General features: G+C 45.0%; 1 protein-coding gene across 1 annotated transcript in view; it reads left to right on the top strand.

The window, feature by feature from the left end:
• Positions 1-15921: 15921 nt before the first annotated feature.
• Positions 15922-26613, top strand: part of LOC124654649 — a 32945-nt gene continuing 22253 nt past the window's right edge. Inside the window, exons 1-4 of the mRNA XM_047193644.1 lie at positions 15922-16330; positions 16422-16492; positions 16575-16639; positions 17136-17187. Coding sequence (XP_047049600.1) covers positions 15943-16330; positions 16422-16492; positions 16575-16639; positions 17136-17187 — 576 coding nt within the window. The 5' untranslated portion in view covers positions 15922-15942. The remainder of the gene's footprint in view (positions 16331-16421; positions 16493-16574; positions 16640-17135; positions 17188-26613) is intronic.

Here is a 26613-nt window from a genome sequence, read left to right as displayed (position 1 = left end):
GGTAGTTTAGGCATACAAATAGCATAGAGGGAGGTTACATGGGCTAGGCCCAAGTGTTGGAAGTGCATGGGGAGGGCGGATTGTCCGGCCTTGATGGGGGTGGACAATCCGGCCCGGAGGTGAGGCTTCATGCGACTTCTTCTTCTTGGCGACCTCGGACGCATCTTCTTCCTTCTTCTCTTCCATGCCTCCGTGACCTCGGCCTTGAGTGTGGTTCTTGACGTTGACGCGCATGATGAAGCGTAGACCGTAGGTCGGGCTACATCATCTCCCCCCACTTGAAAAAGAGTCGTCCTCGACGATGAGTCTTCATGAACGTGTAGAGGAGGTAGATGACACCAACGCTTGAATGTTCCTTCACTTGTCGAGAGCCCTATCAATAGCACAAGAAAAGCAAAGGAGCAATCAAAGCGTAGCCAAAGTTCAATGTGTTTAGCAAGAGGCCGTAAGTAGAAGGAGGTCACCTTAGCAAGATGCCGGTGTGCTCTCATCGAGAGATCTTGGGTCGTTGAAGTATGTGGGCGGAACCACTCATTGACGCTCATCCACAAGTCACATGTACCTTCACACAACAAAGACCAAGCAAAGTATATGTGTGCGTGATAGAGGAGCATATCATCAACGACATGTCCATTCATGTTCACAACACCGTTAGCACAACACAAATATATCAAGAATAATGCATATGCAAGGTCAATGTGTAAGCACTCCGTATGGATATCTTCCAAATGCGGAAACACAAAATCTCCAAATTGTGAGACGACTATGATGTCCATCTCATGTAGAAACTCATGTGCATTATTGCACTCAAGGCATCGGAAAGAGAAATTGTTCAACATCCTTGAAGCAATAAGAGGAGAATTTGGCCAAAACACATAAGGGAGAGTGTCCAAAATATCATCAACATGTGTGCACACAAACCATCGGAAAGAGAAATTGGTCCTCATATTTGTGGCAACACCAACGGTAAGAATCACATCATCATGCTTGCAAATGAACCACAAGAAAGAGAAATTGTTCGGCATGTCCAATGCAAAGCATGAGAAAGGTATTAGAGCCGGGTTCGATCTTTTACTTACTTGTATTATGCTCTCAAGAGCTCTCTTTGTCAACTCGTGCTCAATCGAGGTTGACATTGGCATTCTTGTACCTACACACACAATAGGCAAAGCAAAGAACGTGTGTGCATGGTATAGGAACACATCATCCATCATGATGGTCCATTTCTTTTGCACATCACCATTAGCGTTAAGCAAAACATTATAATAGATATGGTGAATATGCGGGGTAAACACATGAACATGCTCATCATGGATATAGGCAAACTCTCCAAAATTTGAAAGAGCTATGGGGGCAATCTCATTTACAAGCATATGAACATTATGGCAAACCAAGCATTGGAAAGAGAAAGTATTCAACATTTTGGTTGCACTAATGGGAGAATATTGCAAGCATGTAGCACAAAACATGTTCAAGTTTGTATCATAGCATGGCATGGTCAAATTGTCACAAGCAACTATTTCCACATGATCAACAATGGTGGTATCACAAGTATCACAAGGGAAAGTGAAAGAAGCATATGACATAGCAATAGGATCATCCAACTCATGCAATCACTCACAAATCATCATGTCCACTAGTGGGATCATGGCATCATCAACACCCATATAGGTACCTTTGTAGTCCCACTCATTTGAGGTAGGTGTTGTGGAAGAGGTAGGCTCGATGTGGCCTCCATGTTCATCTTCAATCAAGCATGGTGTGATATCATCATCTTCATGCACCATGTACATCTTCTCCATGATCGGCGCCTCGTCATCCATGGGACCTAATAAGACACAAGGAAACACACTAGAGGTAGAGGGTAAGTTGTTAGAATTTGAAATGGCCTCACATGACCTATCAACTACCACTCTCATCTCACTTGGTGTATCGCTCATGCTCTCGAAGTGGAGGCACTCATCAAGCTCACATATAGTGGAGTCGCTCATCTCACATATAGTGGAGTCGCTCATCTCACATATAGTGGAGTCCCTCATCTCCATGGCAATGGCGTCGTCGATGTCCGAGCAACCTAGCAAAGAGGAAGACAACACAAGAGGAGTAGAGGTTAAGTTGTTAGAAATCAAAGTGTCCTCACTCAACTCATGGTATGTGTCACTCTTGCTCTCAAGGTATTTGAAGTATGCGTTGCACTCGGCTTTTTCTTGGGGTGTCATTTTGGCTTCTCGAGCATTTAGCTCGGCGAAGTATGCTCTCATCTCGGCTTGCTCTAGTGGGGTCATCATGTATATCTCACTAGGAAGGTGTATGTGTATGTGGTGGAAGGAAAGCTACACAAATATCTCACCTATCAAGAAAGTATCGGAAAAATGGTTCAAGTCAAGAGCAAAGTCGAAATGTATCGGGGTTACTCACACACACACTCAAAGCACACACAAAAGGCTAAGAACTCTATATGTGGTGGGTAAGGGGTGGATAGCAAACGAAAAAAGATCAACGGAAAAGTCTATTGTCAAATGTGGGTAAGATCCAAAGTCAAATGTCAAGAGTGGTGATCTATGTCAAGGAAACACGGAAACACACACAAAGGAGAACAATGGGGTTAGCGCGACCAAGGAAGTGAGCAAGTGACAAAGATGGTCCTAACGAAGACTATATGCTCGGTGTTACGCCAACACAAGAGAGACCGTAGCTTGGTTGCACAAGAAAGAAGCAACAAGATTTGCACAAATGCCACTCTTCTCTTTTCTCTCTTAGTGCTCACAAGTTTTGCACTCCTTTGTATCGGTGGACACACACTCTTTTTCTATTTTTTTTTCTCTTTTTTTTTTCTATGCTTAGAAGCTTTATTTTTCTCTATGTATATGTCACACTTTTTCTTCTTTTGTGTATCTTTCTCACCGAGCTTGCTTCGGAGCTTCGCTCAACACAACGCACACACACAAACCCTCTCACGGTCGTGACACTTGTGCAATGCTTCGCAACACTCGGAAAGCTACTCTCAATGGGATAGGTACACAAAGAAAGAAACGGGACTACAAGGGGTAAGGGGGCAAGTTATACCTAGTGAAAAGGTTAGGCGGTGTCAAGCACACGAACTTGCGATGGTGTCGACGATGGCGGTGTCGAAGTTGCGCCGGAATCCGGGGTGCCGAAGGTGTCACCGCGGTGTTGATGTAGACGCGGACGCTTGGTAGACAATCCTTGCACTCCAAAACAGAAACCGAGTAAATTAAGTCAATGTCCGAAAAGTTGGGTCGAAACGAGCGGTCAAAAAAATATGTTCCAAAAATCACGGAAAATTAGAAGTGGGCTATGTGGAGTCGTTGAAGGATGTTGTTAAAGTTTGGAGTCAAACGGGCGCCGGAAAGTTGTCAAAATTTGGGGCAAAAAGATGGGTCAGAATTGGGTGAAACTTGAACAGCACGTTTGTACAGGGCCGGCAGTTCCGGGGTGGGCTTGGCGGCACTGCCGTGGTGCGCTTGCCGGCACTGCCGGGGTCTTGTCAGCGGCACTGCCGGCTGAGGCTTTGCGCGCGTGTAGAACTGAAACTGAGCAGATTCGGCGCGTGAGGAGCTGGAGGAAAAGCGAGCGGAGGAGCGATTGGGCCGCTGCAGCTTGGAGTGGAGCGGAACCGTGTGGAGGCGCTGCTGCTTAGGCGTGCCGCGGCTGCAGGTCTCGCGGGAGCGGGCAGCTGCTGCTGGCCGGGCGGGCCGTGTGCGTGCGCGTGGTGGAGCTGCAGGCGGCGCGTGGAGGAAATGGAGGCGCGGGGCCAGGGCGATGGGCGCGCGCAGCGGCTTGGCTTGGGGATCGAGTGGGGTGCGGGGCCTGGCGGCCGGCCTGGAGGCGAAACGCGGAGCGGAGGCAGGCAGGCAGCGCAGCGGGAAGAAGGGGTGGTTGGCGTGCGGCCCGGCGCGAGAGTAGCGAGGCGGGTCCAGCTGGTGGCTAGGGGCGGCCGGTGCAAGGGGATCGCGAGGGCGAGGAGCAGATGCTGGGGCGGCGAGGCGCTGCACAACGCGGAGGGGATCGAGCGCGATGAACAGCCAAGAACACGGGCGGAAACGGAGATCCAAAATCGTCAGATTTGAAGGGAAATTGATGGAATTTGAGCACGAAAATTGCAGGAAGTGTAGATCAACACCAAAGACAATAGATCTGTGAACCAAAACCACAAAAAACGCAACAAATTCGTAGATCAAATTTCGAGCTATTTTTTGGGGCAATTTTTTTGGGAAATTTTTTTGGCGAAAATTGGAGAGATTCGAGGGTCAAATTCGTGGCAACCTTTGCTCTGATACCATATGATGCGGCCTAAGGCCACGTGGGTTGCCCGATCTCACGAATTGACCGAGGGAAAGGCGGGGGAGAGGAAGAACACGAAGAACACGGCGAAGAACACGATGAACACACGCGAACGCACGCAACACAACCCGATACAATTCGGTTTACTCCCGATAGCCCGAACCACTATCCCGGTAGAATCTCTCAAGGGAGAGACACGCGGTAGAATCCCCGAGAGGAAGATCGGTATACGATCGGTGGAATCACACGAGTGAGAGGCCGGTGGTAGAATCACGAAGTGTGAGAGACTAATCATATAAGGAGTGCCTTGTACAATAGATTTGGATAATCTAAGGAGGGGTTTCCTAATCCCAAAGGGATGGTGGAGGCATGAGCCTAGGTTCTCTCAAGTTCATTCCTAACCTAATGAAGGGGGAGGTGGAGCCTATATATAGGGAGCCACTAAGGAGGGGTAGTTTAGGCATACAAATAGCATAGAGGGAGGTTACATGGGCTAGGCCCAAGTGTTGGAAGTGCATGGGGAGGGCGGATTGTCCGGCCTTGATGGGGGTGGACAATCCGGCCCGGAGGTGAGGCTTCATGCGACTTCTTCTTCTTGGCGACCTCGGACGCATCTTCTTCCTTCTTCTCTTCCATGCCTCCGTGACCTCGGCCTTGAGCGTGGTTCTTGACGTTGACGCGCATGATGAAGCGTAGACCGTAGGTCGGGCTACATCAGAGGGCATGACCATGCACATACATGATATGATGAGTATAGTGAGATTTAATTGGGCATTACGACAAAGTACATAGACCGCTATCCAGCATGCATCTATGCCTAAAAAGTCCACTTTCAGGTTATCATCCGAACCCCTTCCGGTATTAAGTTGCAAACAACAGACAATTGCATTAAGTATGGTGCGTAATGTAATCAATAACTACATCCTTGGACATAGCATCGATGTTTTATCCCTAGTGGCAACAGCACATCCACAACCTTAGAACTTTCTGTCACTGTCCTAGATTTAATGGAGGCATGAACCCACTATCGAGCATAAATACTCCCTCTTGGAGTTAAGAGTAAAAACTTGGCCGAGCCTCTACTAATAACGGAGAGCATGCAAGATCATAAACAACACATAGATAATAGATTGATAATCAACATAACATAGTATTCTCTATCCATCGGATCCCAACAAACACAACATGTAGCATTACAGATAGATGATCTTGATCATGTTAGGAAGCTCACAAGACCCGACAATGAAGCACATAAGGAGAAGACGACCATCTAGCTACTGCTATGGACCCATAGTCCAGGGGTGAACTACTCATTCATCACTCCGGAGGTGACCATGGCGGTAAAGAGTCCTCCGGGAGATGATTCCCCTCTCGGCGGAGGTGCCGGAGGCGATCTCCCGAATCCCCGAGATGGGATTGGCGGCGGCGGCGTCTCGGAAGGTTTTCCGTATCGTGGCTCTCGGTGCGGGGGTTTCGCGACGAAGACTATATGTAGGCGGAAGGGCAGGTCGAGGGCCGCACGGGGCCCCACAACAGGCCGGCGCGGGCCCCCCTTGGGCCGCGCCGCCCTACTGTGGCAGCGCCCCGTGGCCCCACTTCGTCTCCTCTTCGGTCTTCTGGAAGCTTCGTGGCAAAATAGGCCCTTGGGCGTTGATTTCATCCAATTCCGAGAATATTTCCTTACTAGGATTTCTGAAACCAAAAATAGCAGAAAACAAGAATCGGCTCTTCGGCATCTCGTTAATAGGTTAGTGCCGGAAAATGCATAAATATGACATAAAGTATGCATAAAACATGTAGGTATCATCAATAATGTGGCATGGAACATAAGAAATTATCGATACGTCGGAGACGTATCACTCCTCTCCGACCAATAACCAATAGCGGGATCTGGAGATCCATAATGGCTCCCACACGTTCAACGATAACTTGTTCAAGGTTTGATCATCGGTATCTCCATACCTTGTTCAACCTCGTCACCGAAGAGTACTCTTTACTCGTACCGTGGTATGTCATCTCTTGTGACTTAGTCACATGATTGCAAGCCAATCAGACGACATTCCACCGAGAGGGCCCAAAGTATATCTATCCGTCATCGGGATGGACAAATCCCACTCTTGATCCATATGCCTCAACTCACACTTTCTGAATACTTAATCCCATCTTTATAACCACCCATTTACGCAGATGGCATTTGATGTAATCAAAGTACCCTTCCAGTATAAGTGATTTACATGATCTCATGGTCGAAGGACTAGGTAACTATGTATCGGAAGCTTATAGCAAATTGAACTTAATGACGTGATCTTATGCTACGCTTATTTGGGTGTGTGTCCATTATATCATTCATCCAATGACATAACCTTGTTATTAATAACATCCAATGTTCATGATCACGAAACCATGACCATCTATTAATCAACAAGCTAGTTATACAAGAGGCTTACTAGGGACTCCTTGTTGTTTACATAACACAAATGTATCAATGTTTCGGTTAATACAATTATAGCATGGTATGCAAACATTTATCATAAACACAAAGATATATTATAATAACCACTTTATTATTGCCTCTTGGGCATACTCCAACAGTCTCCCACTTGCACTAGAGTCAATAATCTAGATTACATTGTAAGGTACCTAACACCCATAGCATTTTGGTGTTGGTCATGCTTTGCCCTAGGGAGAGCTTTAGTCAACGGATCTGCCACATTCAGATCTATGTGTACTTTGGAAATCTTTACTTCACCATCTTCGATGTACTCGTGAATCGAATGAAAACACAGCTTGATATGCTTCAGCTTCTTGTGTGACCTTGGTTCTTGTGCATTGGCGATGGCACCCATGTTGTCGCAATAGATGACTAATGGGTCCAATGCACTAGGAACCACACCAAACTCAACAATGAACCTCTTCATCCATACTGCTTCCGATGAAGCCTCAGAAGCCGCTATGTATTCTGATTCAGTTGAATACTTCGCCACCGTGCACTGATTGGAACTCATCCAGCTTACTACAGCACCATTCAATATAAACACGTACCCAGACTGAGACTTAGAGTCATCAGGATCAGTGTTCCAACTTGCATCGGTGTAAGTGGTTACAACGAGCTCTTGGTCACCGCCATAACAAAGAAACATATCCTTAGTCCTTTTCAAGTACTTCAGGATATTCTTGACCGATGTCCAGTGTTCCATTCCTGGATCACTTTGATATCTACTGGTCAAACTGACAGCATGTGCGATATCCGGTCTAGTACACAACATGGCATACATGATAGAGCCTACTGCTGAGGCATAGGGGATCTTGTTCATCCTCTCTCTTTCTTCCGCCGCAGCCAGACCTTGAGTCTTACTCAAGACCTTACCTGGCAACATAGGCAAGAACCCTTTCTTGCTCTCATCCATTCTAAACTTTTTTAGAATCTTGTCCAGGTATGTACTCTGTGAAAGCCCTATTAGGCGTCTTGATCTATCTCTATAAATCTTTATGCCTAATATCTACGCTGCTTCACCAAGGTCTTTCATTGAAAAACACTTATTCAAATAACCTTTAACACTGCTTAGTAGTTCGATATCATTCCCAATCAATAATATGTCATCTACATATAATATCAGGAATGCTACAGAGCTCCCTGATACGTCTCCAACGTATCGATAATTTCTTATGTTCCATGCTTGTTTTATGATGATACACACATGTTTTATACATACTTTATGTCATATTTATGCCTTTTCCGGCACTAACCTATTAACGAGATGCCGAAGAGCCAGTTGCTATTTTCTGCTGTTTTTGGTTTCAGAAATCCTAGTAAGGAAATATTCTCGGAATTGGACGAAATCAACGCCCAGGATCTTATTTTTCCACGAAGCTTCCAGAAGTCCGAGAGGGAAACGAAGTGGGGCGACTGATGGCGTGTATTTCACACGTTCGTTGGGCAACCCCAAGAGGAAGGTATGATGCGCACAGCAGCAAGTTTTCCCTCAGAAAGAAACCAAGGTTTATCGAACCAGGAGGAGCCAAGAAGCACGTTGAAGGTTGATGGCGGCGGGATGTAGTGCGGCGCAACACCGGGGATTCCGGCGCCAACGTGGAACCTGCACAACACAACCAAAGTACTTTGCCCCAACGAAACGGTGAGGTTGTCAATCTCACCGGCTTGCTGTAACAAAGGATTAACCGTATTGTGTGGAAGATGATTGTTTGCAGAGAAAACGAGTAAAAACAAGTATTGCAGCGAGATTTGTATTTCGAGTATTAAAGAATGGACCGGGGTCCACGAGTTCACTAGAGGTGTCTCTCCCATGAGATAAAAGCATGTTGGGTGAACAAATTACGGTCGGGCAATTGACAAATAGAGAGGGCATAACAATGCACATACATGACATGATAAGTATAGTGAGATTTAATTGGGCATTACGACAAAGTACATAGACCGCCATCCAAGCTGCATCTATGCCTAAAAAGTCCACCTTCGAGGTTATCGTCCGAACCCCTTCCAGTATTAAGTTGCAAAGCAACGAGACAATTGCATTAAGTATGGTGCGTAATGTAATCAACAACTACATCCTCGGACATAGCGCCAATGTTTTATCCCTAGTGGCAACGAGCACAACACAACCTTAGAACTTTCACATCCTCTGTCCCGGTGTCAATGCGGGCATGAACCCACTATCGAGCATAAATACTCCCTCTTGGAGTTAAAAGCAAAAACTTGGCCGAGCCTCTACTAGTAACGGAGAGCATGCAAGATCATAAACAACACATATGTAATAACTTGATAATTAACATAACATGGTATTCTCTATCCATCGGATCCCGACAAACACAACATATAGAATTACAGATAGATGATCTTGATCATGTTAGGCAGCTCACAAGATCCAACAATGAAGCACAATGAGGAGAAGACAACCATCTAGCTACTGTTATGGACCCATAGTCCAGGGGTGAACTACTCACTCATCACTCCGGAGGCGACCATGGCGGTGTAGAGTCCTCCGGGAGATGAATCCCCTCTCCGGCGGGGTGCCGGAGGAGATCTCCAGAATCCCCCGAGATGGGATCGGCGGCGGCGGCGTCTCGGTAAGGTTTTCCGTATCGTGGTTTTTCGCATCGGGGGTTTCGCGACGGAGGCTTTAAGTAGGCGGAAGGGCGAGTCGGGGGCCCGACGAGGGGCCCACACCATAGGGCGGCGCGGGCCCCCTTGGCCGCGCCGCCATGTGGTGTCGCCACCTCGTGGCCCCACTTCGTATGCTCTTCGATCTTCCGGAAGCTCCGTGGAAAAATAGGCCCCGGGTCTTCGTTTCGTCCAATTCCGAGAATATTTCGTTACTAGGATTTCTGAAACCAAAAACAGCAGAAAACGAGAACCGGCACTTCGGCATCTTGTTAATAGGTTAGTTCCAGAAAATGCACGAATATGACATAAAGTGTGCATAAAACATGTAGGTATCATCAATAATATGGCATAGAACATAAGAAATTATCGATACGTCGGAGACGTATCAAGCATCCCCAAGCTTAGTTCTGCTCGTCCCGAGCAGGTAAAACAATAACAAAGATAATTTCTGAAGTGATATGCCATCATAACCTTGATCATACTATTTGTAAACATATGTAGTGGATGCAGCGATCAAAACAATGGTAATGACATGAGTAAACAAGTAAATCATAAAGCAAAGACTTTTCATGAATAGTACTTCAAGACAAGTATTAATAAGTCTTGCATAAGAGTTAACTCATAAAGCAATAAATCAAAGTAAAGGTATTGAAGCAACACAAAGGAAGATTAAGTTTCAGCGGTTGCTTTCAACTTGTAACATGTATATCTCATGGATAATTGTCAACATAGAGTAATATAACAAGTACAATATGCAAGTATGTAGGAATCAATGCACAGTTCACACAAGTGTTTGCTTCTTGAGGTGGAGAGAGATAGGTGAACTGACTCAACATAAAAGTAAAAAGAATGGTCCTTCAAAGTGGAAAGCATCTGTAACGGCCCCGGGTAGTATCCCATATTAGATTTGTTTGTGATTTCCTTTTATGCATCTGCATCGCATATGCATCATATCATCATGCATATTTTAAACCCCAAAATTATTTTTATTAAACTCTAGTATTATTGCAAAATTTATCTACTCTCTTTTATCCCAAAAGTAAACCCTATTTTTGTGCTTATTTTTCTAGTCTAAAAACTATTTTTAAAAGGTTTGGAAACAAACGAGAAAATAATAAAACAAAAAGTTTTAAAAAGAGGGAGAGAGACCCGACCAACCGAAACAGGCTCGGCAGCTGCCCAGCCCGAACCGAGGCCACCCTCCTTCCTTTTTCTTCCACCGACGCCCATCTTCCATCTCCTCCCTTTCTTCCTTGCTGGCCCAGCTCTGGCCCAACCCACCTTCCTCCACCGGCCCGTACCTCTTCGCGAGGAGGAGAGATTTCTCCTGTCGCTTTCTTCTTCACGCACGGTGGCGTGACCACCACCGCACATGGTGCCTCACCCACCTGCTCCTCCCCCCTTTAAATCCCTCTGCAGATCCCCACCAAACCCTAGCCCTAGTCTCCTCCTCTTGCCCCGCCGCCACTCTCTCCTTTTTTCCCCAAGTTTTCTGTGTTCTCTGTAAGTAAACAAAGGGGAAAACCCCACGGCATCCACCGACCTTGCCATGGCGCCGCCGCTGCGGCACCATCCGCCGTCGTTCACGAGGGTGCCGGGAGATGCGCCTCTTCCTCCTCTTCAACCCTGGTTCAAGGAATCGAGCCGGGCGCTCGAATCAAGCGCAAGGTCGCCGTTTCTCCTCCATGGCCGCCATGCTCCGGCGTCGATTCCGGCCGCCCTCGTCCTCCTCCGGCCAAACCGAGCACACCACCGGCTTCCTCATGTTCAGCCCGCACCTCCGACGCCATCTCGCTTCTTCCCGGTTCGCCCCGAGCCATCGAATCCTCCTCCGACCCGAGCTTTCCGCCATGGATGTGTATGTTCCGGATCTTCACTTCGTTTTGATTTAAAACGTGGTGTGCCTCGTCATAATCAACATCAGCTACAAGAGCCCGATGGTTGGTTCCTTGGCCCTTGAACTCGGAGATCCCGAGTTCGAATCCTCAAGATTTACGAGCTAAATCCAACCTTTTTCTTCTTTTGTGCCTCGGATCTCGTGGTCGGATATGCTTCGATTATGCGAGCCGTACCAAAATCAACAAGAGCAGACCCAAGACACAGTCGGTTCGTTCCTTCAATACGCAGCAGGAGGGCAAACCCTATACACCGACCGGGTCGGCGCGTACCGCGCGCGCGCACCTCCGCGCGCGGTACGGGCCGGCCCGATTAGGTGCGGGCTGCCTCCTTTTTCGATTTTTCTTTTCTTTTTTGTTTCTTATTTTCTGTTTCTTTTTTTTCTCGTTTTCTTTTTTTTCGTTTTCTGTTTTCGTTTTTCTTTCGTTTTTTCTGTTTCCTTTTTTTACTTTTATTTTTCGGATTCGAAAAATAGAAATATTTTAAAAAATTAAATTAAAAAATGTTCAAATATAAAAAACCGTTCAAAATCCGAAAACCGTTCAAATTTAAAAATCGTTCAAACATGAAAATTGTTCAAACATGAAAAATGTTCAAATTTAAAAACCGTTCAAATTTAAATATCGTTCAAACTTGAAAATTGTTCAAACATGAAAATGTTCAAATTTAAAAACCGTTCAAATTTAAAAATCGTTCAAACTTGAAAATTGTTCAAACATGAAAAATGTTCAACTTTAAAAACCGTTCAAATTAAAAAACCGTTCAAACGTGAAAAATGTTCAAATTTTGAAAAATATATTTTTTGAAAAATATTCAAAATATAAAATCGTTCAAATTTAAAAACTTTTGAATTTAAAAATATTCATATTTTGAAAAAAATCTTGAAAAATAATTTCATAAAAAATGTTAGATTTTGAAAAAGAAAAATATTAATAACAGAAAGAAAAAACAGAAGAAAGAGAAGAAGAAAAAAACGTACCTGAGCTAATGGGCCGCGGCCCAAACTACCCGACTCAGTCGGCGGGGGTGTGCGGCACCCGCACGCGCCGACCAGGTCGGCGTATAGCGGTTCCCCGACGAGGAGATCCTGTGTTCAAACTTCGACAGAGTCTAAATAATCCGGGCTTTTTGTTTCCCGGATCCGCCAACGGGCTTCGACCCGGATTGATCCGACCCGGCGAGCACCGGCTCGCCGGGCGCCGCAGGTAGCAGCCCAACACCCGTCCAGGACCCCCTCTCTTTTAATTTTGTTCAATTCTTTTTCAAAATGGTTAAAATCATATCTTCTAATCCGTGACTCGAAATTAAAAGTGTTATATATGAAAATTAATCAGAAAAATGTGCTGGACATGAATATGCCATCCACTCATCTGTTTGCATCTCGCATCATGTCGCGTCGTGATAGTTTTGCATATTCACCTCACATAATATGCGGAGTATTTCGGAATTCCACCTAAGGTTTCCCCGCTCCGTTTAATTTTGAAGTAGCGCACCCCTGCCATGTTGTACCATGCTAATCCACCCTTAAATTTGACGATAGAAAATGCAACTCCAACATAATTTGTGTGTTCGGGGTTCCGACTCCGATTAAATTGGATAAGATGCATTGCACCATCTATGCCATGTCATGCATATCATCTTGATCATGCTTGGATCTTCTTTATCCAGTAGTAGTAAGACTTGCATGCGTTGTGTGTTCCAAGCATTTGCTTCTTCCCGGATAGGATCGCGAAGTGGAGTTGTGAGATACAACGAGTTCTCCGGATGTTCCTCGACAAGCTTTAACAGGCAAGCATTTCCCCTATACTTCTGCCCCTGCAGAAGTCGCTCACCTATTTTATTTTGCCTTCTCCCTCATGCTATCCTTAAGTTGCGTTCTTGTCACGTGTCCTTTCCACTTGTTACCTCAAGCGGCCCATATTGCCACCACCACCTCCTACGGCTATTGTTTGGTTATCGAGTCTGCCTTGCGAGTCATAGTGCATGCTAGTGCTGTTTTATCTCGTTACCGTTATTATTATCTTATCGGGTTATATGTTGGGAAGAATCATGGTTACTTTAATTGTTGATAATTGTTTAGCGGATGCATCGGTGGGTCAACTGCTCGTTTTGTGACGGCTCACTTGTGTTTCCTAAATAACTTAGGACCCGAGTTCTTGTTATCTGTTCCGAGACTGAGCGCTCTAACCACACGTGGGTATGCTTACCGGGTCTCCCCTCGACCACTGCCGGAATCTACAGCTTTGTCCAGTGGCCACAACTAGTTTGGATGTTTGTTTTGTTTCTTCCGGGCGTGCAAGCTTGTTTCTTTGTGGTCGGATGATATGATGTTACTTTTGGGGAAGCTATATGCCTTGTAACCCCGTTGTCTCTTGCACGCTCATAGGATGCGGTGCCACTGCGAAGTGGTCATCCCGCTGGGCACTGTCCACCTAGCACGCAGTCGCAATAGCTGAGTCCGCGTCGGAGTTTCGATCGGGCTCCGAAACGGGTTAACTTAGTTAGGTGGCTTCCTAGACATTGTTGTAGTGAAGGAGAGTGCGTGTCGTGATATCCACCTGTCGTAAGTGGGTTGATCGTGCGTGTGGGCACATTTGGGCACCCCTGCAGGGTTAACAATCTTATCGATAAGCCGCGTCCGCGGTTATGGACGACTTGGAGCTGTATGACTCGACCATAGACAACTTACACCTGTTGTTTCAATATTAATAACTTGCATAGTAAGACAGAACAACTTAAATAATAACTGGTTAAAACTTGACAATCGTGTGAGTGCCTTTGCCAGTACCTCTTTGCGAAGGGGGAACACATCGGCTGTGTTATGTTTGCGAGTATAGAACTCGTTAGTTGTACGCTCTCTCCCCTTCTACGATTAGACGAATGTTGTAGAGTGTCTCTATAGGTTTTTAGTGCTTGCGCGTTGCCGCTTAACCCCACCATATTGCCTATGACGTTCCTCTTGCGTCCTCTAAGTCCCCGCGTGCCTCAAGTACAAAGGACGACCGGTTGACGAATGCTTATACGTCTTGAAGTCTTGTTAAGTACGAACCCGTACTTATTGCTGCTTCTACGGGATATAACCGGGCAGGTATGAAGATATGTTCGATGAAGACGACGTTAGCAAGGTTACCCTTCCGGCTTGGCCCGGGCAGGGTTATGGACGCCATCGGTTATCTTCGGGACTCTTAGTCCAATTTGTATCTTGTCCGTACTCGGACGTATTCGATCTTCTCGTATGATTCGGATCTTTGTATTGTATATTTGTATCTTGACTCGTTGGAGTCGTTGTTGTAATATATATGTTTCTTGTGGGCTCTATTGTAATCCTATTGTAATGTTACCGCTCGTGTTATTTCCTCTGGCATCACGTGTGTGATTTGTCGCGCACGTCGTGTCGGAGGGCGTGTCGGAATCGATATCGTGCGGATTTCGGCGGGTTCGCTGCGATCCTCATGGTACCGGTTTCGGGGCGTCACAAGTTGGTATCAGAGCTTCAGGTTGACGGTACCCCACTAGTCCAGCCTTTAGGATAACCTTGCCAATGGTCGTTGAGTTTAGAGAGTCCAAAGTATTTTCTAAAACTCGTTGGATAGATCTGATTAGCTCTATTTTTCTCCTTATCTATAATCCTTCTCCTCTTACCTTCGCGCGTTTTGAGTCTTCTCTCTTATCCGAGTTTTCTGAGTCTTAGGTTTCAACGTGGGTTGGACGATCTATGCCTTTCACCTAATAGGACCAATCTCTGAAGATTTCTGACAGAAGCGCATCATCAACAGCGGAACAACGACTTCTTGTTAGTGGTGTCGACCATTCTACATGGAGCAACAATTCTTGTTAGTGGTGTCGAGGAGATCGACACGCCGCCTGAAGACTCGCTAGTTCACCCCTCTCCCCCGTACCATGGCGTGGGATCTCGGGGCGCGATCCCTTGTTAGTGGTGTCGATTGTAACGGCCCCGGGTAGTATCCCATATTAGATTTGTTTGTGATTTCCTTTTATGCATCTGCATCGCATATGCATCATATCATCATGCATATTTTAAACCCCAAAATTATTTTTATTAAACTCTAGTATTATTGCAAAATTTATCTACTCTCTTTTATCCCAAAAGTAAACCCTATTTTTGTGCTTATTTTTCTAGTCTAAAAACTATTTTTAAAAGGTTTGGAAACAAACAGAAAATAATAAAACAAAAAGTTTTAAAAAGAGGGGAGAGAGACCCAGCCAACCGAAACAGGCCTGGCAGCAGCCCAGCCCGAACCAGGCCACCCTCCTTCCTTTTTCTTCCACCAGCGGCCCATCTTCCATCTCCTCCCTTTCTTCCTTGCTGGCCCAGCTCTGGCCCAACCCACCTTCCTCCACTGGCCCGTACCCCTTCGCGAGGAGGAGAGACTCCTCCTGTCGCTTTCTTCTTCACGCACGGTGGCGTGACCACCACCGCACATGGTTGCCTCACCCACCTGCTCCTCCCCCCTTTAAATCCCTCTGCAGATCCCCACCAAACCCTAGCCCTAGTCTCCTCCTCTTGCCCCGCCGCCACTCTCTCCTTTCTTCCCCAAGTTTCTCTGTCTCTGTAAGTAAACGAAGGGGAAAACCCCACAGCATCCACCGACCTTGCCATGGCGCCGCCGCTACAGACCATCCGCCGTCGTTCTGAGGGTACCGGGAGATGCGCCTCTTCCTCCTCTTCAACCTGGTTCAAGGAATCGAGCCGGGGCGCTCTGAATCAAGCGCAAGGTCGCCGTTTCTCCTCCATGGCCGCCATGCTCCGGCGTCGATTCCGGCCGCCCTCGTCCTCCTCCGGCCAAACCGAGCACACCACCGGCTTCCTCATGTTCAGCCGCACCTCCGACGCCATCTCGCTTCTTCTGGTTCGCCCCGAGCCATCGAATCCTCCTCCGACCAGAGCTTTCCGCCATGGATGTGTATGTTCCAGATCTTCACTTCGTTTTGATTTAAAACGTGGTGTGCCTCGTCATAATCAACATCAGCTACAGCAGCCCAGTGGTTGGTTCCTTGGCCCTTGAACTGGAGATCCTGAGTTCGAATCCTCAAGATTTACAGCTAAATCCAACCTTTTTCTTCTTTTGTGCCTCAGATCTCGTGGCTGGATATGCTTCAGTTATGCAGAGCCGTACCAAAATCAACAAGAGCAGCCCAGCACAGCTGGTTCGTTCCTTCAATACGCAGCAGGAGATCCTGTGTTCAAACTTCAGCAGAGTCTAAATAATCCAGGCTTTTTGTTTCCCAGATCCGCCAACGGGCTTCGACCCAGATTGATCCGGCCCAGCAGCACCAGCTCGCCAGGCGCTGCAGGTAGCAGCCCAACACCCCGTCCGGACCCCCCTCTCTTTTAATTTTGTTCAATTCTTTTTCAAAATGGTTAAAATCATATCTTCTAATCCGTGACTCGAAATTAAAAGTGTTATATATGAAAATTAATCAGAAAAATGTGCTGGACATGAATATGCCATCCACTCATCTGTTTGCATCTCGCATCATGTCGCGTCGTGATAGTTTTGCATATTCACCTCACATAATATGCGGAGTATTTCGGAATTCCACCTAAGGTTTCCCCGCTCCGTTTAATTTTGAAGTAGCGCACCCCTGCCATGTTGTACCATGCTAATCCACCCTTAAATTTGACGATAGAAAATGCAACTCCAACATAATTTGTGTGTTCGGGGTTCCGACTCCGATTAAATTGGATAAGATGCATTGCACCATCTATGCCATGTCATGCATATCATCTTGATCATGCTGGATCTTCTTTATCCGTAGTAGTAAGACTTGCATGCGTTGTGTGTTCCAGCATTTGCTTCTTCCCGGATAGGATCGCGAAGTGGAGTTGTGAGATACAACGAGTTCTCCGGATGTTCCTCGACAAGCTTTAACAGGCAAGCATTTCCCCTATACTTCTGCCCCTGCAGAAGTCGCTCACCTATTTTATTTTGCCTTCTCCCTCATGCTATCCTTAAGTTGCGTTCTTGTCACGTGTCCTTTCCACTTGTTACCTCAAGCAGCCCATATTGCCACCACCACCTCCTACGGCTATTGTTTGGTTATCGAGTCTGCCTTGCGAGTCATAGTGCATGCTAGTGCTGTTTTATCTCGTTACCGTTGTTGTTATCTTATCGGGTTATATGTTGGGAAGAATCATGGTTACTTTAGTTGTTGATAATTGTTTAGCGGAGGCATCGGTGGGTCACTCGCTCGTTTTGTGACGGCTCACTTGTGTTTCCTAAATAACTTAGGACCCGAGTTCCGTTATACGTTCCGAGACCGAGCGCTCTAACCACACGTGGGTATGCTTACACGGTCTCCCTCGACCATCGTCGGAATCTACAGTTTTGTCCAGTGGCCACAACTAGTTTGGATGTTTGTTTTGTTTCTTCCGGGCGTGCAAGCTTGTTTCTTTGTGGTCAGATGATATGATGTTACTTTTGGGGAAGCTATATGCCTTGTAACCCCGTTGTCTCTTGCACGCTCGTAGGATGCGGTGCCACTGCGAAGTGGTCATCCCGCTGGGCACTGTCCACCTAGCACGCAGTCGCAATAGCTGAGTCCGCGTCGGAGTTTCGATCGGGCTCCGAAACGGGTTAACTTAGTTAGGTGGCTTCCTGGACATTGTTGTAGTGAAGGAGAGTGCGTGTCGTGATATCCACTCGTCGTAAGTGGGTTGATCGTGCGTGTGGGCACATTTGGGCACCCCTGCAGGGTTAACAATCTTATCGATAAGCCGCGTCCGCGGTTATGGACGACACGGAGTCGTATGACTCGACCATAGACAACTTACACTCGTTGTTTCAATATTAATAACTTGCATAGTAAGACAGAACAACTTAAATAATAACTGGTTAAAACTTGACAATCGTGTGAGTGCCTTTGCCAGTACCTCTTTGCGAAGGGGGAACACATCGGCTGTGTTATGTTTGCAGAGTATAGAACTGTTAGTTGTACGCTCTCTCCCCTTCTCTGATTAGACGAATGTTGTAGAGTGTCTCTATAGGTTTTTAGTGCTTGCGCGTTGCCGCTTAACCCCACCATATTGCCTATGACGTTCCTCTTGCGTCCTCTAAGTCCCCTGCGTGCCTCAAGTACAAAGGACGACTGGTTGACGAATGCTTATACGTCTTGAAGTCTTGTTAAGTACGAACCCGTACTTATTGTCGCTTTTACGGGATATAACCAAGGCGGTATGAAGATATGTTCGATGAAGACGACGTTAGCAAGGTTACCCTTCCGGCTTGGCTCGGGCGGGGTTATGGACGCCATCGGTTATCTTCGGGACTCTTAGTCCAATTTGTATCTTGTCCGTACTCGGACGTATTCGATCTTCTGTATGATTCGGATCTTTGTATTGTATATTTGTATCTTGACTCGTTGGAGTCGTTGTTGTAATATATATGTTTCTTGTGGGCTCTATTGTAATCCTATTGTAATGTTACCGCTCGTGTTATTTCCTCTGGCATCACGTGTGTGATTTGTCGCGCACATCGTGTCGGAGGGCGTGTCGGAATCGATATCGTGCGGATTTCGGCGGGTTCGCTGCGATCCTCATGGTACCGGTTTCGGGGCGTCACAGCATCGATTGCTATATTTGTGCTAGAGCTTTTATTTTGAAAACATGAAACAATTTTGTCAACGGTAGTAATAAAGCATATGAGTTATGTACATTATATCTTACAAGTTGCAAGTCTCATGCATAGTATACTAATAGTGCCCGCACCTTGTCCTAATTAGCTTGGACTACCGGATCTTTGCAATGCACATGTTTTGACCAAGTGTCACAATGGGGTACCTCCATGCCGCTCGTACAAAGGTCTAAGGAGAAAGCTCGCATTTTGGATTTCTCGCTTTTGATTATTCTCAACTTAGACATCCATACGGGATAACATGGACAACGAGATAATGGACTCCTCTTTAATGCATAAGCATGTGGCAACAATTATTATTCTCATATGAGATTGAGGATATATGTCCAAACCGAAACTTCCACCATGAATCATGGCTTTAGTTAGCGGCCCAATGTTCTTCTCTAACAATATGCATGCTCCAACCATGAAGGTGGTAGATCTCTCTTACTTCAGACAAGACGGACATGCATAGCAACTCACATGATATTCAACAAAAAATAGTTGATGGCGTCCCCAGAAGCATGGTTATCGCACAACAAGCAACTTAATATGAGATAAAGTGCATAAGTACATATTCAATACCACAATAGTTTTTAAGCTATTTGTCAAATGAGCTATATATTGCAAAGGTGAATGATGGAATTTTAAAGGTAGCACTCAAGCAATTTACTTTGGAATGGCGGATAAATACCATGTAGTAGGTAGGTATGGTGGACACAAATGGCATAGTGGTTGGCTCAAGTATTTGGGATGCATGAGAAGTATTCCCTCTCGATACAAGGTTTAGGCTAGCAAGGTTATTTGAAACAAACACAAGGATGAACGGTACAGCAAAACTCACATAAAAGACATATGGTAAACATTATAAGACTCCATACCGTCTTCCTTGTTGTTCAAAACTCAATACTAGATGTTATCTAGACTCTAGAGAAACCAAATATGCAAACCAAATTAGCAAGCTCTAAGTATTTCTTCATTAATGGGTGCAAAGTATATGATGCAAGAGCTTAAACATGAGCACAACAATTGCCAAGTATCAAATTATCCAAGACATTTTAGAGTTACTACATGTATCATTTTCCAATTCCAACCATATAACAATTTAACGAAGAAGAAACTTCGCCATGAATACTATGAGTAGAGCCTAAGGACATATTTGTCCATATGCTACAGCGGAGCGTGTCTCTCTCCCATAAAGTGAATGCTAGGATCCATTTTATTCAAACAAAACAAAAAACAAAAACAAACCGACGCTCCAAGCAAAGTGCATAAGATGTGACGGATTCAGGGGAGGAACCTGATAATGTTGTCGATGAAGAAGGGGATGCCTTGGGCATCCCCACGCTTAGACGCTTGAGTCTTCTTAGAATATGCAGGGGTGAACCACCGGGGCATCCCCAAGCTTAGAGCTTTCACTCTCCTTGATCATATTGCATCATACTCCTCTCTTGATCCTTGAAAACTTCCTCCACACCAAACTCGAAACAACTCATTAGAGGGTTAGTGCATAATAAAAATTCACATGTTCGGAGGTGACACAATCATTCTTAACACTTCCGGACATTGCATAAAGCTACTGGACATTAGTGGATCAAAGAAATTCATCCAACATAGCAAAAGAGGCAATGCGAAATAAAAGACAGAATCTGTCAAAACGAACGATCCGTAAAGATGGATTTTATTAGGCCACCGGACTTGGGTCAAACGAAAATGCTCAAATTGAATGAAAGTTGCGTACATATCCGAGGATCATGCTCGTAAATTTGCTTAATTTTCCGAGCTACCTACAGGGAGATAGACCCAGATTCGTGACAACGAAAGAAATCCGGAACTCGCGCAAGTAATCCAAATCTAGTACTTACTTTTCTATCAAAGACTTTACTTGGCACAACAAAACTTAAAACTAAGATAAGGAGAGGTTGCTACAGTAGTAAACAACTTCCAAGACACAAATATAAAACAAAAATGCTGTAGTAAAAACATGGGTTGTCTCCCATAAGCGCTTTTTTTAACGCCTTTCAGCTAGGCGCGGAAAGTGTATCTCAAGTAACATCGAAGGGTGGTGCACCTACAGCGGGGTTTGGAGTTTTCTCAACCATGCATAGTATATTAGATACATAAGTTTCAGCGTCTCCCTTTTCATTAGTCTTGGGCTTGCTACTCTCATCAAACAAATTTTCGGGAACAAGCCAAGCATAGTTATTTTCTAGTGCATCATTCATAGCTAGGAGTTTACATGGTATTGGTGCTTTGATCTCCCCACCATCATTAGCATTATTAGTGTACCTTATCCTATCCATATCCATTTTTTCAAGGAGACCAACAAAATTAGTATGAGAACCAAGCATATTAAATTTAGCGAAGACCTTTCTAGCCTCTCTTGCTAGACCACCAAATTCTCTAAGAAGGGTTTCTAAAACAAAATCTTTCTTTTCCCCCTCTTACATATCACCAAGTGTAAGAAACATGTGTTGGATTATAGGATTGAGATTAACAAATTTAGTTTCCAACAAGCGAACTAAAGCAGCAGCAGCAATTTCAATAGTAGGAACAAGTTCTACCAAGTGTCTATCTTCAAAATCTTCAACGGTACTAACATGGGTAAAAAATTCTTCTATATTGTTCCTCCCAATTATAGACCCTTGTCCTACCGGTATGTTCTTTGCGGTAAAATTAAAAGGAAACATGATGAATCAAGTAAAGTAAATGCAAGTAACTAATTTTTTTTGTATTTTCGATATAGCAAACAAGATAGCAATTAAAGTAAAGCTAGCAACTAATTTTTTTGTGTTTTGATATAATGCAGCAAACAAAGTAGTAAATAAAATAAAGCAAGACAAAAACAAAGTAAAGAGATTGAGAAGTGGAGACTCCCCTTGCAGCGTGTCTTGATCTCCCCGGCAACGGCGCCGTAAAAAGAGCTTGATGGCGTGTATTTCACACGTTCGTTGGGCAACCCCAAGAGGAAGGTATGATGCGCACGACCGCAAGTTTTCCCTCGAAAAGAAACCAAGGTTTATCGAACCAGGGAGGAGCCAAGAAGCACGTTGAAGGTTGATGGCGGCGGGATGTAGTGCGGCGCAACACCGGGGATTCCGGCGCCAACGTGGAACCTCGCACAACACAACCAAAGTACTTTGCCCCAACGAAACAGATGAGGTTGTCAATCTCACCGGCTTGCCGTAACAAAGGATTAACCGTATTGTGTGGAAGATGATTGTTTGCGAGAGAAAACGAGTAAAAACAAGTATTGCGACAGATTTGTATTTCAGTATTAAAGAATGGACCGGGGTCCACGAGTTCACTAGAGGTGTCTCTCCCATGAGATAAAAGCATGTTGGGTGAACAAATTACGGTCGGGCAATTGACAAATAGAGAGGGCATAACAATGCACATACATGACATGATAAGTATAGTGAGATTTAATTGGGCATTACGACAAAGTACATAGACCGCCATCCAAGCTGCATCTATGCCTAAAAAGTCCACCTTCGGGTTATCGTCCGAACCCCTTCCAGGTATTAAGTTGCAAAGCAACGAGACAATTGCATTAAGTATGGTGCGTAATGTAATCAACAACTACATCCTCGGACATAGCGCCAATGTTTTATCCCTAGTGGCAACAAGCACAACACAACCTTAGAACTTTCGTCACTCGTCCCAGGTGTCAATGCAGGCATGAACCCACTATCGAGCATAAATACTCCCTCTTGGAGTTAAAAGCAAAAACTTGGCCGGAGCCTCTACTAGTAACGGAGAGCATGCAAGATCATAAACAACACATATGTAATAACTTGATAATTAACATAACATGGTATTCTCTATCCATCGGATCCCGACAAACACAACATATAGAATTACGGATAGATGATCTTGATCATGTTAGGCAGCTCACAAGATCCAACAATGAAGCACAATGAGGAGAAGACAACCATCTAGCTACTGTTATGGACCCATAGTCCAGGGGTGAACTACTCACTCATCACTCCGGAGGCGACCATGGCGGTGTAGAGTCCTCCGGGAGATGAATCCCCTCTCCGGCAGGGTGCCGGAGGAGATCTCCGGAATCCCCCGAGATGGGATCGGCGGCGGCGGCGTCTCGGTAAGGTTTTCCGTATCGTGGTTTTTCGCATCGGGGGTTTCGCGACGGAGGCTTTAAGTAGGCGGAAGGGCGAGTCGGGGCCCGACGAGGGGCCCACACCATAGGCGGCGCGGGCCCCCCTTGGCCGCGCCGCCATGTGGTGTCGCCACCTCGTGGCCCCACTTCGTATGCTCTTCGGTCTTCCGGAAGCTCCGTGGAAAAATAGGCCCCCGGGTCTTCGTTTCGTCCAATTCCGAGAATATTTCGTTACTAGGATTTCCGAAACCAAAAACAGCGAGAAAACGAGAACCGGCACTTCGGCATCTTGTTAATAGGTTAGTTCCAGAAAATGCACGAATATGACATAAAGTGTGCATAAAACATGTAGGTATCATCAATAATATGGCATAGAACATAAGAAATTATCGATACGTCGGAGACGTATCAGCGACGAGGCGCCGACACAACAGGGCGGCGCGGCCAAGGCTTGGGCCGCGTGGCCCTGGCGTGTGGGGCCCTCGCGTCGCCCCTAAACCTACACTTCCTCCTATAAGAAGCCTTCGTCGATAATAACTCCAGTACCGAGAGCCACGATACGGAAAACCTTCCAGAGACGCCGCCGCCGCCAATCCCATCTCGGGGATTCGGGAGATCGCCTCCGCGCACCTGCCGGAGAGGGGAATCATCTCCCGGAGGACTCTTCACCGCCATGGTCGCCTCCGGAGTGATGTGTGAGTAGTTCACCCCTGGATTATGGGTCCATAGCAGTAGCTAGATGGTTGTCTTCTCCTCATTGTGCTATCATTGTCGGATCTTGTGAGCTGCCTAACATGATCAAGATCATCTATTTGTAATGCTACATGTTGCGTTTGTTGGGATCCGATGAATATGGAATACTATGTTATGTTGATTATCAATCTATTGTCTATGTGTTGTTTATGATCTTGCATGCTCTCCGTTATTAGTAGAGGCTCGGCCAAGTCGTTACTTGTAACTCCAAGAGGGAGTATTTATGCTCGATAGTGGGTTCATGCCTCCATTAAATCTGGGTCAGTGACAGAAAGTTCTAAGGTTGTGGATGTGATGTTGCCACTAGGGATAAAACATCAATGCCATGTCTAAGGATATTTGTGTTGATTACATTACGCACCATACTTAATGCAATTGTCTGTTGTTTGCAACTTAATATTGGAAGGGGTTCGGATGATAACCTGAAGGTGGACTTTTTAGGCATAGATGCATGCTGGATAGCGGTCTATGTACTTTGTCGTAATGCCCAATTAAATCTCACACTACTCATCATAATATGTATGTGCATTGTCATGCCATCTTTATTTGTCAATTGCCCAACTGTAATTTGTTCACCCAACATGCTATTTCTTATTGGAGAGACACCACTAGTGAACTGTGGACCCCGGTCCATTCTTTTACATCAAATACAATCTACTGCAATACTTGTTCTACTGTTCTCTGCAAACATCATCATCCACACTATACATCTAATCCTTTGTTACAGCAAGCCGGTGAGATTGACAACCTCACTGTCACGTTGGGGCAAAGTATCTTGGTTGTGTTGTGCAGGTTCCACGTTGGTGCCGGAATCCCTGGTGTTGCGCCGCACTACACTCCGCCGCCATCAACCTTCAACGTGCTTCTTGGCTCCTACTGTTCGATAAACATTGGTTTCTTACTGAGGGAAACTTGCCGCTGTACGCATCACACCTTCCTCTTGGGGTTCCCAACGGAAGAGTAAGAATAAGAGTAAGAAGGGTAGGCGCAAATCCCATGGTAAGAATGCCAATGTTTCATCTTTTGATAATACTTGATACACACTTTCTGCGCCTAGCTGAAAGGCGTTAAAGAAAAGCGCTTATGGGAGACAACCCATGATTTTACTACAGTACTTTTGTTTTATATTTGAGTCTTGGAAGTTGTTACTACTGTAGCAACCTCTTCTTATCTTTATTTTATTGCATTGTTGTGCCAAGTAAAGTCTTTGATAGTAAGGTTCATACTAGATTTGGATTACTGCGCAGAAACAGATTTCTTGCTGTCACGAATTTGAGCAGTAATCTCTGTAGATAACTCAGAAAAATCTACCAATTTACGTGAGTAATCCTTAGATATGTACGCAACTTTCATTCAATTTGAGCATTTTCATCTGAGCAAGTTAAGTGCACCTAAAAAATTCGTCTTTACGGACTGTTCTGTTTTGACAAATTCTGCCTTTTATTTTGCATTGCCTGTTTTGCTATGTTTGATGGATTTCTTTATTCCATTAACTTTCAGTAGCTCTGTGCAATATCCAGAAGTGTTAAGAATGATTATGTCACCTCTTAACATGTGAATTTTGATTATGCACTAACCCTCTAATGAGTTGTTTTGAGTTTGGTGTGGAGGAAGTTTTCAAGGATCAAGAGAGGAGGATGATACAATATGATCAAGGAGAGTGAAAGCTCTAAGATTGGGGATGCCCCCGTGGTTCATCCCTGCATATTTCAAGAAGACTCAAGCATCTAAGCTTGGGAATTCCCAAGGCATCCCCTTCTTCATCGACAACATTATCAGGTTCCTCTAGTGAAACTATATTTTTATTCTGTCACATCTTATGTGCTTTACTTGGAGCGTCTGTTTTTTTATTTTTGTTTTTGTTTGAATAAAATTGGATCCTAGTATTTATTGTGTGGGAGAAAGACACGCTCCACTGTTGCATATGAACATATATGTTCTTGGCTTTACTCATAATGTTCATGGCGAAGGTTGAAACTGCTTTCGTTAATTGTTATATGGTTGGAAACGGGAAATGTTACATGTGGTAATTGGTATAATGTCTTGAATAATGTGATACTTGGCAATTGTTGTGCTCATGTTTAAGCTCTTGCATCATATACTTTGCACCTATTAGTGAAGAAATACATAGAGCTTGCTAAAATTTGGTTTGCATGATTGGTCTCTCTAAGGTCTAGATATTTTCTAGTAAGGGTTTGAACAACAAGGAGGACGGTGTAGAGTCTTATAATGCTTGCAATATGTTCTTATGTGAGTTTTGTTGTACCGGTTCATACGTGTGTTTGCTTCAAATAACCTTGCTAGCCTAAGCCTTGTATTGAGAGGGATTACTTCTCGTGCATCCAAAATCCTTGAGCCAAAAACTATGCCACTTGTGTCCACCATACCTACCTACTACATGGTATTTCTCTGCCATTCCAAAGTAAATTGCTTGAGTGCTACCTTTAAAATTCCATTCTTTGTCTTTTCAATGTATAGCTCATGGGACAAATAGCCTAAAAACTATTGTGGTATTGAATATGTGCTTATGTATCTTATTTCTTATTAAGTTGCTTGTTGAGTGATAACCATGTTCCTGGGGACGCCATCAACTATCTTTGTTGAACAATATGTGAGTTGCTATGCATGTTCGTCTTGTCTGAAGTAAGGGAGATTTATCATGATCATATGGTTTGAGTATGCATATTGTTAGAGAAGAACATTGGGCCGTTGACTAAAGCCATGATCCATGGTGGAAGTTTCAGTTTTGGACAATAATCCTCAATCTCTTATGAGAATATTAT

The sequence above is a fragment of the Lolium rigidum genome, chromosome 1 (genome assembly GCF_022539505.1).
Source record: "Lolium rigidum isolate FL_2022 chromosome 1, APGP_CSIRO_Lrig_0.1, whole genome shotgun sequence".
In the NCBI taxonomy this organism is placed as follows: Eukaryota; Viridiplantae; Streptophyta; class Magnoliopsida; order Poales; family Poaceae; genus Lolium; species Lolium rigidum.
This window is presented reverse-complemented; position numbering and strand designations above follow the sequence as displayed.